Source organism: Oncorhynchus clarkii, chromosome 9 (genome assembly GCF_045791955.1).
Source record: "Oncorhynchus clarkii lewisi isolate Uvic-CL-2024 chromosome 9, UVic_Ocla_1.0, whole genome shotgun sequence".
Classification (NCBI taxonomy): Eukaryota; Metazoa; Chordata; class Actinopteri; order Salmoniformes; family Salmonidae; genus Oncorhynchus; species Oncorhynchus clarkii.
The window spans coordinates 36128549-36147147 of NC_092155.1; the positions used below are offsets into that span (position 1 = coordinate 36128549).

Genomic DNA, 18599 nt, shown 5'->3' on the forward strand with positions numbered 1-18599 from the left:
AGCTTGCCCAGATAGGTTCCCAATCTCCCAACCTCATAACTAGCTACCAAGAAGCCATTTCAGGCTATCAATCAAGTTAGTGTAGCTAGCTTGTCTAACTATCTTAGCAGGCAAGCAATAACTACATATACTGAATAAGACTCCCATTCTTTGAAATATTTTATCCAGATTTTAATAGACATGCAGAGAAGCATACTTAGTTTCAAAAGTCAGGAGGATACAGGCAGCTCAAGAGGTATGCTTAGATATGCAGAACACTAGACACAATTTTTACATAGGATTAATCATAATGATTAGGGCTCTACATTGCAGGAAAAGTCTTTGAAAAATGCAAAATTCTCCAATTTACGGACAGTCATAGGACCACCCCCCACCCATCATTACAGACTTTGTGCCCCCTCAGATTTTTGGGGTGTATACACCCCTGTCTGCCACCCTTCCAGCCTTGAGCTGCATGTGTGGTGAGAGAATTCCAGTGAGACTATAGATGACATTTGGCCGACATTTGAGTGATGCAAGTGACTTGGCAAAGAACTCTGCTCAGGGACAGGGCTGATTGCGTGTCTCAAATTTCACAGTTATGAACCTGCTATTTAGGCTACATTTGAGGTAGATTTGTGGATCCGGGGTAAACAGAGACAGTGCAGATTGGAAGTGTGTGTGTCAGCGTGTGTGTGTCTTGTAACTGGGTTTAACTTAGGAAGATCTGGAAATAGTGTTTAGTGGTTAAAACTATAAGATGGATAAACGAGTGTAAAAGAAACCCTAGATGACTCAGACTTGAAAACACTCACGCAGTCTTCGTGTGTATCGCTCCTGTCCTCTCGCAATCATAGATGACGAAGCTCCCGGAAACCACGGATGTGCCGTTCACCTTTATCGCCACGGGAACAGTCAAGTGATCTGGCAACAACAACATATAACATGGAAATGTCTCAGCATATGTCAAGATCAGCAGTGATGAAACAGAATGAAATCAAACTAGTGTTCTACCAGTAGTATAAGTAACCCTTACCTCTGCCAGGGGGGATGTTGGGGTACCTCTCCCGAGGTAGTAGGGGGCAGGTCTGAATCTGGGCTGGGCCGTAGTCCAGGTGCACCGTGGCTGCCGTGGCAACACCCAATCCATAGTCACATTCCACCCGCGAACCAACCAGATCAGGGACACTCCCGTTTATCAGAATCCCCACATCCTGGTGGAGAGAAAGAAGGGTTAGGGGATGCAGGAAAGTAGAGAGAGGGAAAGAGAAATCTTCATGTCTCCAAAAGACAGATGGCATAGCAAACTTGCATCCAAACATACTGTTGTGTGACGAGAGACATGAGTGATCTACACTGGGATCACAACACTGAGGAACATCACACTTCGTTGTCTGTCAATCTCACTGATCTCATTTCAATATTTGGGAGAAAAACAGAGGCGGAGGAAGAGGGGGAGACAAGGGTGGGTGAAGAGTGAGAGCGACAGACGGAGAGGAAGATGACATAGCTGTAGACATAGTAGTTGGAAAGGCCAGTGACATATGGTAACATGCTACACTTTACACTCTATTGTCTGAAATGGATCATTTCCTGGCTGTGGCGCTGACTTCCTCTTTCCTGCTTGCTGCTTCCTGTTTGGGGAGACGGCAGTGGGCCCAGCTTCCTGTGGTCCTGAGTGATGACTTGGGATTGGACAGCTGCTGGAGCTATCACAGCCAACCTGACCTACATACCCCACACAATGCTGTGTCTGACACTCATAATGTACCTACTGTACACACAGTACCAGTCAAAAGTTTGGACACACCTACTTATTCAAGGGTTACTATTTTCTACATTGTAGAATATTCATTTAACAATGTTTGAACTTACCTGATGACACATAAAAACAGTTATGATGTAATGTATGGTACCTTGATGTCAGTGGACAGGCTGATCTCTGGGGGGGTGAGGGTCATGGAGGGGCACTGCTGGGGACCTTCGCCCATCCCGATCCAGGAGCGCGCCAGAGGCCCCCAGGCACACTCCCTCTGGATGGAACACCTGCACACGGGGCACATATAAAGAAAGACGTGTACATGATTAAATACGTTTAAATTGGAGCCAATTATTCTAGTAATTTATGTTTATAATCTTATAATATATCTCATAGTGAGCTCCCACTCGGTACAGATGTCAATTCAACATCTATTCCACGTTGAAATTACGTTGAAACAGCATTGATTCAACCAGTGTGTGCCCAGTGGGATAACACATCATGAAAGTTATTCATAGCCAAACTACTGTCTAGCAGAGCTTCTTAAATGAGCTCCCAGCTTCCTCTATGGACCTAGTAGCAACAGAGCTCCACATTGCAAACTCTGTTTACTCAGTGTTTCCACTACATCTGCTCTCCTCTCATTGCAGAGAGCGGACATATTTTGATTTCTGCCCTCATTAAATCTCAATGCAGCGTTTAGTGGGCTGGTTGGTTTCCCATAGAGTTGCGTATCAGACTCATCTCATTGTGTCACATGAGAGGTCTGGGCTGTCAGTCAGTCAGGTCAACACACACAACACACTGTTTGACTTGGTGTCAAACATGTTCCCATCACAACCTAAACCCTCCGGCATCAGGATCAGAGGCCATTTAATTCAATTAAGGAGCTACCAGGCCATGTCATTCATGTGTGTGTGTGTGTGTGTGTGTGTGTGTGTGTGTGTGTGTGTGTGTGTGTGTGTGTGTGTGTGTGTGTGTGTGTGACTGTGTGTGTGTGTGTGTGTGTGTGTGTGTGTGTGTGTGTGTGTGTGTGTGTGTGTGTGTGTGTGTGTGTGTGACTGTGAGAAAGTGGGAGCTTATCAAGCAGGGTGGGCTCATATTATGACTACTGTTTGACTAATAAACTTCACCAGTCCCTAAGCACAGAGCACAGCTAGTACTCCTGCAGCGCAATATAAAACAAGGACACAATGACCTTAAACTATAGATTAACTAGACTGGAGCAGCCACAAGCAGTAGAACAGCAGTTAGAAGTTAGAATCACCATGTAATGACTTTGGCACCCATACTTTCCTTTGACACTTTAACAAGTCTGTTCTAAAATTGGTGTGTGAGCGAATGAGTGGATGTGTGTATGCATTTAAATGTGCATCTGTGTGTATTTGTGTATCGCTGCGTGGGTGCGTGAATGTCCAGATTTTAGTCCTACTGGCGCTAAGGGACCAGGAAGGACCATGAGGTCAGCTACTCTTCTAAGAATAGAATAGAATGGCTCTGCAATCCCACAAAAATCCCCTACACACACACACACACACACAAACACACACGCAACAACCTCAAACACATAAAACACAAGCAGTCTCGACAAACTTAATAGCCTCTCTGGAACACACAAACACCTAAAACAAAAGCACAGCACACATTGAAGCCTAAAGAAACTAACAAACACACATAAACAATATTTAAACACACACACACACAGAGACAAGCTATGATGCTGAGCAGGAAAGTCAGACAGTAACTCAGTGACCAGTGAGTCATTCACCTCTGTCTAACCCAGTATGGCATCAGAATGGACTTTTCTTACTTCCCTTTCTAAAGAGTAAGGGCTCTATTTGAACAAACCTTACCTGCAATGGTAAGTCTACGTGCAGGTTCAGGGGTGTGTCAGAAATATTTTAGCTATTTACTTTCAAAATGATCTACGCACTTGCTGGCAATGGTGGGAAAGGGCTGGGTTTTGATGAATAAACAAGTTGTGGGTGTGTCAAGTTCTGTATTTATGTTTTTTATGTACTGCCTTGGAATCAACTCCAATTCCAATGTTAGTCCTTTATAGCTTGTTAAATGGTTTACAGAAAATAAATAAGAAAATATAGACCTATATTTGATAAATACGTCAATTTGAACCTATTTGCAGTCCACCTTGTGTTGTGTTCAAAGTAAATTTGTGGCTTCAATAGCAATCACACAGATTTAGGGGCTAGGCTTACTGTAAATTGCATTATGGCTGAGCATGGACATGCCAAATATTGTCAGTAAGATTGCTAAGGCCTAAAAAGAGATTGAATAATTCCAATCAAATCTAAACAAAACAGCAACTTGTTTTCAATAGGCTATGTCACATTTACAGGCATCATATTTTACCCCCATGGGTATATGATATTAAACAATGGAGACTACGGAGGGTTTTACACACATCCAAATGTTTCACAGTATGCACCAAGATCCAATATAAATAGAAAGGGAGGATGTCCACTCCCTGTTATACTGGTCCCAAATAGGCCCATGTTTTATGAACATATTCGGAACCATTTTACAGATCAGATCGCAATTCACAAACCTCCAGAAGTTGCATTGCAAGCGCGCCACGGATGTTGTCACCATAAAACCAGGAAGGTGAATCATTCTAATACATTTGGTTGTAATAAAATTCAATGAAGAACAACTTGTGTTTTTTAACGACAACAACAATAAATACATATAAATGTACTGATATCATAAAACCACCAGGATAAATGACAGGCGTTGCTGTTGAACCAGCCTTCGTTATAGTAGGCCTGAGGGAGGGATTGGATTTTGAACGTATGAAACAGAAAACAAGCTCTTTTTACAGGTTACTGATCACTTCTAAATACGAGGTTCACCAGTATTCACATAGGTTCTCATCTCTCGTTTCATGATGGGTATGGTTAAAATAATGTAGGCTTGTCTACAATACATAGATAAAAAAGGAATGTAAGCTCACTATTTTACTCCTCTCTAACTTGATATTTTAATAAAGCGTTGGTGAATAAGATGTATTTCCAAGAAGTCTCAAGAGCCAAACCCTTTACGCAGACAAAAAAAAAGCCTTAATTTAGAGGAGGGGAGGCTATGCTTGGTTCCTGATAAAATAAATCAAAATGGGACAAAATATTTGTTTGTTTTTTTATGTTTCTTGCCTACTCTTGTTCCATGCGCATATGGGCAGTGTGCATCACGGCTGGACAGGCTGCGTTTTCACTGTCAAGATTAATGCCATAACCAACTGCATTACCGTTAAAACCATCTTTTGGTTGGTCTTAAATATTCCTATCAGCACTGCCTGAAATTAGCACTTTGCATCATATTTTTAAGGACACACCTCACATATTTCCACCCTGCCCATCTGAGTGCAAATAAGCTGATAAAAGACAGGTGAAAGGCCAAACCAAATGCCAGGGCGTCAGTTTTTACATGAAAATTGCAAACTAATGTTTTTGATACTAACAGAGTGTCACGTCCTGACCTTAGTTCCTTTTTTATGTCTCTGTTTTAGTTTGGCCAGGGCGTGAGTTGGGGTGGACATTCTATGTTGTGTATTCTAGGTTTTGTATTTCTGTGTTTGGCCTGGTATGGTTCCCAATCAGATGCAGCTGTCAATCGTTGTCTCTGATTGAGAACCATACTTAGGCAGCCTGTTTTCCCACTATGATTTGTGGGTAGTTGTTTTCTGTTTTGTGTTGCTGTACCTTACAGGACTGTTTCGTTTTCATTTCACTCTCTTTGTTATTTTGTTTTGTGTTTCTGTTCTAATAAATATAACATGAACACTTACCACCCTGCGCATTCTTCCGATCCATCTTATTCCTCATCGGAAGAGGAAGACGGTCGTTACACGCAGCCTTAACGCCAGTCGAAAATAGAGCCTAAATGTTTACTCCAGGGGCTGCTCAGGAAAAGTTCTCACTGTTTTGAAATTGTTTCTAAAAATCCATTCACGCCTTCTCTGTCAACTCTACCACACTCACAGTGATCATGGTGTATATAAGTAGATACAAAAACAACTCTCTCTCAAATACACCCACACCCACAACAGCAGCCTGTCATCACCTGTCAACTACTTTGCTAAAGAAGGCAAGTTTTAAATGGTAACATGCTACTCCTTACAGTTTTTGTATAGCTTTAGTGCAATTTCACAAGTATGTGGTCAAATTTCACAATTCATAGTACAAAATTCAAAACAGATCATCAAAAAGGTAGTTGTTTCAAACCTCTAAGCACATGTTCAATAGAATAAGTACAACACATAAAAATCATACAGTCACTTTTTCACCAAACTTAATCAGTGTTTCATCTAGAAATACACCTTCCTAATATTGAGTTGCACCCCCTTTTGCCCTCAGAACAGCCTCAATTCGACAGAGCATGGACTACAAGGTGTTGAAAGCATTCCACAGGGATGCTGGCCCATGTTGACTCCAATGCTTCCCACAATTGTGTCAAGTTGGCTGGAAGTCCTTTGGGTGCTGGACCATTCTTTTACAAATGGGATACTGTTGAGTGTCAAAAACCCAGCAGTTTTGCAGTTCTTGACACTCCAACTGCTGCGCCTGGCACCTACTACCATACTCTGTTCAAAGGCACTTAACCTGTCTCCTCCCCTTCATCTACACTGATTGAAATGTATGTAATAGGTGACATCAATAAGGCAACAGCTTCCACCCTTGGATTCACCTGGTCATGTCATGGAAAGACAAGGTGTTCCTAATAATTTGTAGTTATCAGTTTTGAGCAGATTAAGTGATAGTTAATTGTATTGACAAATGACAAGAAAATCAAATCAAAAGTAAAGTGAATAGAGTATTTTTAAAAGCATATACTTAGATTGAATATGTATCCAAATTGAAAGAGCGATTTGGTGCAGTGAACAAGTGACTTTGTGAATTTGTTTGTTGTACTCAGTCAATTGAGAATGTGCTTTGAGTATTGAAAAATGAGCCATTTTGATGATCTGTTTAGATTTCTTTGCTTACAAGAGTTGTGAAAATGTACCAAATATAGTGCCTTCAGAAAGGATTCACACCCCTTGACTTGTTGTTGTTACAGCCTGAATTTAAAATGGATAATACTTTTTCCACTGGCCTACACACAATACCCCATAAGGTCAAATGGAATTATATATTTTTCAAAAATGTTACAAATTAATAAAACGGGCACCGGGTAAAACGGGTAGATGGGTAAAAAAAAAAATCTGACATTAATATCCCTTTCAGCATGGTGAAGTTATTAATTACACTTTGGATGGTGTATCAATACACCCAGTCACTACAAAGATACAGGCGTCCTTCCTAATTCAGATGCCGGAGAGGAAGGAAACAGCTCAGTGATTTCACCATGAAGATAATGGTGACTTTAACACAGTTACAGAGTTTAATGTCTGTGATAGGAGAAAACTGAGGATGGATCAACAACATTGTAGTTACTCCACAATACTAACCTAATGACAGAGTGACAAGAAGGAAGCATAAAATTATTCCAAAACATGGATCCTGTTTGACACATGGCACTAAGGTAATACTGTCCTGAATACAAAGTGTTATATTTGGGGCAAATCCATTACAACACATTACTTAGTACAACTCATATTTTCAAGAATAGTGGTGGCTGCATCATGTTATGGGTATGCCTGTAATTGTTAAGGAATGGGAGTTTTTCAGGATAAAAAATATTTGGGATGGAGCTAAGCACAAGCCTAGACGAACCTGTTTCAGTCTGCTTTCCACCAGACACTGGATGAGGAATTCACCTTTCAGCAGGGCAATAACGTAAAACATAAGAACAAATCTACACTGGAGTTGCTTACCAAGAAGACAGTGAATGTTCCTGAGTGGCCGAGTTACAGTTTTGACTTAAATTAGCTTGAAAATATATGGCAAGACTTGAAAATGTCTGTCTAGCAATGATAAACAATGAACTTGACAGAGCTTGAAAACAAATGCTTCAGAGTCCAATGGCGGCGAGATTTACACCACTCCAGCCGACTCTTGGCATTGTGCATAGTGATCTTAGGCTTGTGTGCGGTTGCTAGGCCATGGAAACCAATTTCATGAAGCTCCTGACGAACAGTTATTGTGCTGACGTTGCTTCCAGAGGCAGTTTGGAACTCGGTAGTGAGTGTTGCAACCAAGGACAGACTATTTTTACACACTACGCGCTTCAGCACCTCGGTAGTCCCGTTCTGTGAGCTTGTGTGGACTACCACTTCGCGGCTGAGACGATTTTTCTCCTACAATAGCACTTACAGTTGACCGGGGCAGCTCTAGTAGGGCAGAAATTTGACAAATTCACTTGTTGGAAAGGTGGCATCCTATGACAGTGCCACATTGAAAGTCACTGAGCTCTTCAGTTTTTGTGTATGGAGATTGCATGGCTGTGTGCTCGATTTTATACACCTATCAGCAACGGGTGTGGCTGAAATAGCCGCATCCACTCATTTGAAAGGGTGCCCGCATACTTCTGTTTATATAGTGTCTGTAAATGAGATATTTCTGTATTTCATTTTCAATAACTTCTTAAAACATGTCACTTTGTCATTATGGGGGTATTGTGTGTAGATGGGAGAGAGGATAAAATCCATTGAATCCATTTTGAATTCAGGCTGTAACACAAAAAAATGTGGAATAAGTCAAGTGTATGAATACTTTCTGAAGGTACTGTACTTGTGAAAATTGCACCTAAGTGATTGAAAAAAGAGAATCTCATTTCTCACCAAGTATGTGTGTGTCTGGCAGGTGAAAAGGAAGATAAGTTCTGATAAGAAGAATGTTAAACATCTTAAAACATAGATCTCTCTCACACTCACACATAGACAGGTACAGTATACAGACCCCCCCCCACACACACACACACACACAGACAGATATACAGAGACAGACAGACACAGACAGACAGACAGACAGACAGACAGACAGACAGACAGACAGACAGGCAGACAGACAGACAGACAGACAGACAGACAGACAGACAGACAATCACAGACAGCAAAAACCCAAAAGCGAGAAATATACTGTAATATACACAGATACAGACACTAAGACACATGCATGCACACATACTTTACATTTGAACACACACACACACTCACAGAGACATACAGCAGACAAAAAACGCATAATGACAGGCAGAATAACACACATGCCTACTGTAAAACACAGACACTTACAGAGAGAAAGCCACATGATACAAAGGCATATAGACACAGTGCTGACACACACACACAGACAGGAGAAGATTATTTAGTGATGAGATAATCCTCCAGCACCCAGTATGTTTGAGTGTGTGTGTGTGTCAGAGAGGTGACGGAGAGGACCCTCCACCCCCAGACACCGACCCCTGATGCCCTGAGAACAGCCCCCCTTCCTGGATCAATCTGCCCTCCAGCCCTGGAACATATCACCAGCAGCAGTCCAGAGTGAGCGCCCAAACACACCACTACACACACGCTCATGAGTTCAGTACCCAGGACTCTCACAGGCACACACACACACACACACACACACACACACACACACACACACACACACACACACACACACACACACACCTGAACACAGACAAAGACACGCACACACACACATACACGAACACAGACAAAGACACGCACACATACATAGAGCCAAAGAAAAGCTCACACACACACACACACACACACACACACACACGAACACAGACAAAGACACGCACACATACAAAGAGCCTCATAGAAAAGCGCAAACACACACACACACACACACACACACAGATTCACTCATTCACTCACACAGACAAAGACACGCACACATACAAAGAGCCACATAGAAAAGCGCACACACAGATTCACTCATTCACTCATACAGACATATACACAAACACAGACAAAGACAAGCACACATACAAAGAGCCACATAGAAAAGTGCACTCACACACACACGCACACACACACACACACACACACACACACACACACACACACACACACACACACACACACACACACACACACACACACACACACACACACACACACACACACACACACACAGATTCACTCATTCACTCACACAGACATATATACGAACACAGACAAAGACACGCACACATACAAAGAGCCACATAGAAAAGCGCAAACACACACACACACACACACACACACACACACATATTCACTCATTCACTCACACAGACATATACACGAACACAGACAAAGACACGCACACATACAAAGAGCCACATAGAAAAGCGCAAACACACACACAGATTCACTCATTCACTCACACAGACATATACACGAACACAGACAAAGACACGCACACATACAAAGAGCCACATAGAAAAGCGCACACTCACACACTCAGACATACTCAGAGACACAGAGACACATATGCATACACACACAAACACAGGCACAAAGTCACACAGACATGCGCACAGATACACACTTTGACATTTTCTTGTCAAAGGAGCCAGTGTGCACTCTCCCTCCCACCACCATTATCATCACAATCAACAGGCTTTTGTAGAGGTAGAGAGAGAGAGACAGGGGGAGAACAGCAATGGAAGAAGACAGAGCCCAAAGAGACAACGAGAGGAGAAGGGAACCCAACGAGAGAAGGATGACTAGAGCCAGATAGAGAATGAGAGCAAATGAGACAAAAAGAAAATAGTAACTAACAGTTACTAAATAAAAAGGTAATGTCAGACAGGGAGCGAGAGAGATAAATAGGAGATATATAAATAAAGAGAGGTGTGAGAGAGATTAAAGATGGACAGACAGCGTTAGTCTGTTACATTAATCAAACACCAGTCTCTCTCTCTCCCTCCCTTCCTCACTCCCTTCCTCACTCCCTCCCTCGGTGCCCCCTGGCCATGTTAGCCGTGCCAGATCCCCAGTCAACCAGCGCAGCCCAGCACACATCACTAACCCCCATCTCATCTGTTGATCTGCTTTTATCACCCAGCCATAACCAACACAGCCCTCAGACACAGAGATATAGAGCGAGAGATACAGACAGAGAGACAGAGAGAGAGAGAAAGACCAACATCCCAGACAGACCCACTCATAATGCTAAACTCTAAGTCCTTTCACAGCAATTACCATAAAACTCTACTCCAACACCACTTCTTACAGTAATCTTACAGGAAACTACACAGTCCCTCCTCACTAAACTCCTTACCCCTCTAACATCAATCATCAGCTCTCTCACAGTCCCTTCTCACTAAACTCCTCACCCCTCTAAAATCAATCATCAGCTCTCTCACAGTCCCTCCTCACTAAACTCCTCACCCCTCTAACATCAATCATCAGCTCTCTCACAGTCCCTCCTCACTAAACTCCTCCCCCCTCTAACATCAATCGTCAGCTCTCTCCCAGTCCCTCCTCACTAAACTCCTCCCCCCTCTAACATCAATCGTCAGCTCTCTCACAGTCCCTCCTCACTAAACTCCTCCCCCCTCTAGCATCAATCGTCAGCTCTCTCACAGTCCCTCTTCTCTCAATCTCCTAAAACTCCTTATATCACTAATATAACATGGAATACTATTAGACGACTGCACCTTACTAAACTGAGGATTGATTGATTGGTTTACATGGGTGGCCATGGTTCTTACCTGCTCTCCAGTGTGCACCAGCCACAGTGTGCATCGCCGGCCCCCAGACAGTCACGGCATGTTCTGTACTGGCTACATGCTGCTACCTTTACCCTCAGGAGCTATTGACAGAAGCACACATACAGACACTCAAAACACTGTACATAATACAGTATATTATTCACACCTCATCTCTTTTAGCATGTTTTGTGCATTTACACACTGTCATACATGGTTAGGTCTTATCATGTTTATTAAGCATAGCATGTCGTCTGGCTTTCACACACATGCAAGGTGCCTTTCTCACTCTTTGTCTAATATATTACCATGTTGAATAGGTACGTATTTCTCTGTTTACAGGAAGCACATTAATTCTCTCACACCAATTTTTCCGGTTGCAGCCCCACTTCTACATACAGTTTGCACGGTTGACTCATAACCTTTGTGCATTATTTAACATACAACACTTTTAGACAAGGGGCCACCACATTCTCCTAAAACGTCTGACAAGGCAATGCATATTCGCTCATCTAGCATTATTTGGTTTGTCAAATCAAAAGGGAAAGCAGACTGCTTATATCACCTCTTGAAAATTGTTATCTCTCTAAATTGTTATCTCTGAATGTATTTATCTGATGTGAAGTGAATGGATATAATATCACTTATTCACTTATTCAGAAACTTGTAATAACTGCTAAATAACATCTGTTTTTCCTAAAATAAATATGACTACTCACTAGGAAAAACCAGGAAAATGCATAAATGAAAGGCATGTCAAAGAAACAAACTAAACCAATGCCATTGTCAGTGAGAACATAAATCAGTCTAACTGAGTCTAGTTGATGGATGAAAGTATTGATCCCCACAGCCTTACATGGTGAGAAGTCATAAGGTAGAGGTAGTTCCTGTCTATGGGGTCAAAGGTCATAATGTGGTGCACTGATTCGCCGGCTGGTAGCTTCAGAGACCACTGATTGGCCACGGTCAGGTTCTTCAGGAGGGTCAGCTGTGGGAGACAGGCAGAGTGCTCAGTACACACAAAGACACGTAACAAGTTAGGTAACAATTTAGGTCATGATTACCAGTGATTCTAGTTTTTTATTTGACGGATTCCATTCTTTCAGACTATATAAACCTGTTTATACATGTACTATTTACACAAAGGCACACTACTTGGCGGTGCTGATGTGAAGTAGGCTACTTCTTTGAGTTAAGCAGATTCATTACTTTGGCCATCTCACAGTTTGACTGGGCTGTTATTTAGGGGTTATGCAACCATGCACTTCAGTCCACTCCAACACAACTCACCCTCGATACTTTGAAAATACTCAAATGATATTAAGTCCTTTAACAAAGCACTTTGTTTAAAAAAAAGGCACAGTTGAAAAAAATGACTGTAAGATGTACACAAGAGTACACACAATTCTTTACAAAAAGTATCAAGTCTTTGGAATCTTGCTCCTACACACTCACATACACACAGTAATCCATAGACCACAGACAAATACATGCTAAGGCTGTGACTTGATGTCACACAGACAGTGAGAAAGCTTCTTGCTGAGAATTGTTGTGGTTTCTGTCTCAGCTCTATTGACATCCTGCCATCCTGAGGAAACCAGACAGAGATTGTTCTGGTGACAGTCCCGGACTCGACTGCTTCTCTAGTGACCAAACACAACTCAACCCACGAACACACACACATATGCATGAGCACTAGCACAAAATTTCACACACAAACACATGTGAAAACAGGCATGTGCACACACACTCACACGCACACAAATAAACATAAACCCTAACACACACACAAACATAAACACACACACACACACACACACACACACACACACACACACACACACACACACACACACACACACACACACACACACACACACACACACACGCCAATAAAGATCAAACATACAGGGTCACAATAGAGCCACCCAATAGCCCACACCTGGGCAGATAGCAGGGAGCTGTGAAGAGGTGGAGATGAGTTGGGCACAGCCAGGTCAAACAACAAAACACCTGCTGGAAACTGGCAGGTCACTCACTGCCTCTCTCTCTCCCCTGTCTGTCTGCCACAACATGAAAGACTCTATTCAACTCAGGAGTACTCAGCTGCTCCAAGCGCTCTCTCTATGCGCGCGCGCGCGTGCGTGCGTGCGTGCGTGCGTGCGTGGGAGGGAGGGAGGGAGGGAGGGAGGGATAGAGTGTGTGTTTGTTGACAATATAATCAAAGGACCCTTTTTATGGTTGAGATAGTGGACTGAGAGACAGAGAGGGAGAGGGACAATGAAAGACAAACTGAGATGGGAGGAGGTGGCGAGAGAGGGAAATAAACGAGAGACAGAGAAAGAGAGAGGGAGTGAAAGAGAGACATAGAGAGACAGAGAGTAAAATAGAGAGATAGTGCTGCTGTAGTGAGAGACTTTGTTAAAAATGTCTGTAATTACTTCATTGAGGGTCTCCCACCCCCAGTAGCAGAGGCCTAACTCAATCTCTACCACTTTTCCCATGTACTCTGTACTACTCCGCCTGAGCCAAGCTCACAGACAGAATCACATTACACACACTAACAGCACCATTACCCTCTGTTACAGTGCTGCCCCCAGGACAAACACACACACACAAATGTGTACACACACACACAGCATAAAACACACAGACCTCCTGTTTTGAACATGGACACATGCATCATACATACAGTGCCTTGCGAAAGTATTCGGCCCCCTTGAACTTTGCGACCTTTTGCCACATTTCAGGCTTCAAACATAAAGATATAAAACCTTATTTTTTTGTGAAGAATCAACAACAAGTGGGACAAAATCATGAAGTGGAACGACATTTATTGGATATTTCAAACTTTTTTAACAAATCAAAAACTGAAAAATTGGGCGTGCAAAATTATTCAGCCCCTTAAGTTAATACTTTGTAGCGCCACCTTTTGCTGCGATTACAGCTGTAAGTCGCTTGGGGTATGTCTCTATCAGTTTTGCACATCGAGAGACTGAAATTTTTGCCCATTCCTCCTTGCAAAACAGCTCGAGCTCAGTGAGGTTGGATGGAGAGCATTTGTGAACAGCAGTTTTCAGTTCTTTCCACAGATTCTCGATTGGATTCAGGTCTGGACTTTGACTTGGCCATTCTAACACCTGGATATGTTTATTTTTGAACCATTCCATTGTAGATTTTGCTTTATGTTTTGGATCATTGTCTTGTTGGAAGACAAATCTCCGTCCCAGTCTCAGGTCTTTTGCAGACTCCATCAGGTTTTCTTCCAGAATGGTCCTGTATTTGGCTCCATCCATCTTCCCATCAATTTTAACCATCTTCCCATCAATTTTGGTTTTATCTGACCAGAGCACCTTATTCCACATGTTTGGTGTGTCTCCCAGGTGGCTTGTGGCAAACTTTGAACAACACTTTTTATGGATATCTTTAAGAAATGGCTTTCTTCTTGCCACTCTTCCATAAAGGCCAGATTTGTGCAATATATGACTGATTGTTGTCCTATGGACAGAGTCTCCCACCTCAGCTGTAGATCTCTGCAGTTCATCCAGAGTGATCATGGGCCTCTTGGCTGCATCTCTGATCAGTCTTCTCCTTGTATGAGCTGAAAGTTTAGAGGGACGGCCAGGTCTTGGTAGATTTGCAGTGGTCTGATACTCCTTCCATTTCAATATTATCGCTTGCACAGTGCTCCTTGGGATGTTTAAAGCTTGGGAAATCTTTTTGTATCCAAATCCGGCTTTAAACTTCTTCACAACAGTATATCGGACCTGCCTGGTGTGGTCCTTGTTCTTCATGATGCTCTCTGCGCTTTTAACGGACCTCTGAGACTATCACAGTGCAGGTGCATTTATACGCAGACTTGATTACACACAGGTGGATTGTATTTATCATCATTAGTCATTTAGGTCAACATTGGATCATTCAGAGATCCTCACTGAACTTCTGGAGAGAGTTTGCTGCACTGAAAGTAAAGGGGCTGAATAATTTTGTACGCCCAATTTTTCAGTTTTTGATTTGTTAAAAAAGTTTGAAATATCCAATAAATGTCGTTCCACTTCATGATTGTGTCCCACTTGTTGTTGATTCTTCACAAAAAAATACAGTTTTATATCTTTATGTTTGAAGCCTGAAATGTGGCAAAAGGTCGCAAAGTTCAAGGGGGCCGAATACTTTCGCAAGGCACTGTATGTGCCACATGCAATACATACAACACGCTCCATAATAACACACACACCAGGGTTTCCTTTAGGAAAATGTGGCGCTGGCAGAATTTGAGAAAAGTACCGGACACATATACATTGGGTATGTACCCTGATTAGGGCGTCCACCCACGGTGCTCAGAATGACAGAAATTCTGATGGACACTTTGAAGACGTTAGAATACCTGTCCACATTTGCTGTTCCTCAGCCAACAAGACGAGTAATGAACAGCAACATCACTAGCCTATATCAATCTACTATCCCACATAGTAGAAAAGTTGACCTATTCTATTGGTCAGCTTATTGAGAAAGAAATAGCCTATTCCAAACAGACTCTGGGACAGTTGTGGTAGATAGATCCCAAACTCACAATATATAGTGAAACGTTCAGGTTTGTACACACCCGCCAATTTAATTCCACAAAATTATGCAAATGAATCTATAGACCGATAAGCATGACCAGTCAAAAGTATTTCCATCAACTGGTGTTTCCATCAATGAATAAGCTAAAAAGTCTGCTTTTATTTGAAGTTATTTTTTTATGTGTACAGATGTGGTCATGGGGGGGGGCATGAGGTATTGCCCTCTCATATGTATTTTTTGTGTGCATTAGACTGGTACCTTTTACAACATTAGAAATATGTTGCTGGAGGGTGTCTTGTTTTAGGCCTCCTAAAAGAGCATTCTCTTAGCTTTTTTTTGTTTATGCCAGAGGTATGGTGGTGGTTAAGGTTGTGTGCGTGTGCGTGTGCGTGTGTGTGTGTGTGTGTGTGTGTGTGTGTGTGTGTGTGTGTGTCCAAATTGTCTGGCCTGATTGTATATTTAGGTTTTTGGTTGTCCTTACGCCATTGAGTAAAAGTAATTTGGTGTTTACCCAATGTGCATACTCCATACCCCATGATTATGTGCTCTGTGTGTTCTCACAGCATGTTTGTTTATGTCTGTCTGTGTGTGTGCGCGTCTGCGCCTGTGTGCGTGTGAGCGCGACACCCACATAAAGCAAATGTTCTCTCAACTGTAGACGTTCCCTCACTCTGCTCAGATGTGATCTTTCATTAATATACTTCCTGACATTTTAAAGCACCCTTTTAGACCTACAGTAAATCTACGTTATTTTCTCATGTTAACAATGTCTCATCTTTATTCATTACCTTCAGTTCAATCTATTGTAATTTACACCTTACACTTCTCTGATATCATCTAAAACTGCTCTCTCTTCTTTGGAAATGTCAATATTCCTGAAAGAAAAATGGATGTTAGTAAAGCAGTTCCTCTAACCTTGCGCAGTCGTCCGGTGCTGGTGCCCAGAAACACCACAGTGTGGTGATGTACGTCGTCCACGGCAACAGAGCTGAGGCCCAGAGACTCAAACAGGGGTGTGGCCCTCAAGGGCCTTTGTAGGGCCAGTGGGTGCTGCAGGTGGGCCGCTCCACAGTCCAGCTGTTCCGGTTGCAGCTGACAGATGAATATAGAGAGACAAATAGCCAATGATCAAACTTTGAGTCAGTTTAAAATATCTCAATAAACAGGAAGAGAGACAGGCAGGCAATTATGAAGAATTTATTTTTATTTTATATATATATATATATATATATATATATATATATATATATATATATATATATATATATTGGATAAAATAATATCAATTACAGGTCAACATATTGCTCCCAGCGTTGTTTAAAATTCTTATATTCTTGAGCATATATGTGTATACATAAATCATTGGTTCTAATCACACCTGCGTTTTGCGAACAAGTAGAATCATAAACAGTGGTTTGTTTGTTATGTTGGCCTGCGTCCCCTGAATTTTTCTCACGGATTTGCCTCTTGATCATTACATTCACTACTCTCTCAAACGTCTAACTCCGCCCTCTCGTGGCACAGGCCGAGGGTCTGAGACGTGAAACGAATTGCCCCAGCTGAGAGTCGTCTCAAGTAGGGAACTAGAGACGCTGCTGATAGTGTGTTTGCAAGGTGCCGAACTAAAGGCAATTTTAAAACCATCCCTTTCCCAGACATCCCACAAACAAACATACACTGACTCTGGTAAATAGTCACTTAGATATGTTAGTTAGTCAGGTGGCTAGCTGACAGCAGAGACTTCTATTGCAGTAACGTTGAAGGGCTCTGGCTAGTAGGCATATTACTTAGCCAGCTAGAAGGATGAAGTAAGAAGCTAACGTTAAGTGGCGATGCCTCAACAGGAGCAAAAAGAGGCTACTAAGTTCTCATAATAACGTTGCTTTACAGACTAGGCTACTGAGAAAGACAGTGATGTGGCGCTCAGTGTTGAGGCTGAGGCAGGCTTCATTGCATGAAGGAAGAGACAGAAAGAGAGAGGAAGCAAGCAGAGAGAGAGGTTAGTACAGTGGGTTCATATTAGTTTGTTGCCCAAATAGTTTGGACGCTACAGACAGAAGTTGGCACATCTGCAGTACCGACTTCAGACGTGCAAAACGGAGACCACCATCGTGCTCCTGAGAGTCTCATCTTTCCATAGAGTGATCATATTAGTTAGTAGGCCATTTGGACACTACAAAGGTTTTGTGGGAAGACTTTTGTATTATGCTAATTAGATTTACAAACAGGTGAGTCATTTAAGCAATAATACATGAGAGGCCATGTGTCATGACATTTTTATCATGGCTGTGATGTGGTCATAGCCACAAAGCGACAAAGTGTTATTTAAATTGGAATCCAGCCAGTTAGGATAGCTAACAATTGGAACGTTTAATCACACACAACTGCAGTTAGAATGACTACCAAGGTGGGAAGATTGATAAATGAGACTACCTAAACCATCTAAACTGGAACAACCATCTCAATAATGGGTGAAATAAGTCCATATTGGATTAGTTTAGAATAATGTATGTTATTTAACTTTGTGTGGTAGGCTATAAAACAAATGAAACAATCAATGTGCATGCAGAAACATATATATTAAAACAAACTATTCTAAAAAGCAACCTGCAGCAAAGAATACTAGGAAATGTGATAATAAACCCCCTCTCTTGTATTTTTAACTCAGAGAGCTCATGGAAATTAACTC

General features: G+C 42.1%; 1 protein-coding gene across 1 annotated transcript in view; it reads right to left on the bottom strand.

Annotated features, from left to right (window-relative positions):
* LOC139416231 (plexin-D1-like) overlaps window positions 1–18599 on the bottom strand; it is a 108939-nt gene that overhangs the window by 88236 nt on the left and 2104 nt on the right. The window contains exons 2-7 of the mRNA XM_071164652.1: window positions 16826–17002; window positions 12204–12335; window positions 11351–11451; window positions 1896–2025; window positions 1016–1193; window positions 795–903 (exon numbers count right to left, since the gene is read on the bottom strand). Of these exons, the coding sequence (XP_071020753.1) occupies window positions 795–903; window positions 1016–1193; window positions 1896–2025; window positions 11351–11451; window positions 12204–12335; window positions 16826–17002 (827 nt within the window). The remainder of the gene's footprint in view (window positions 1–794; window positions 904–1015; window positions 1194–1895; window positions 2026–11350; window positions 11452–12203; window positions 12336–16825; window positions 17003–18599) is intronic.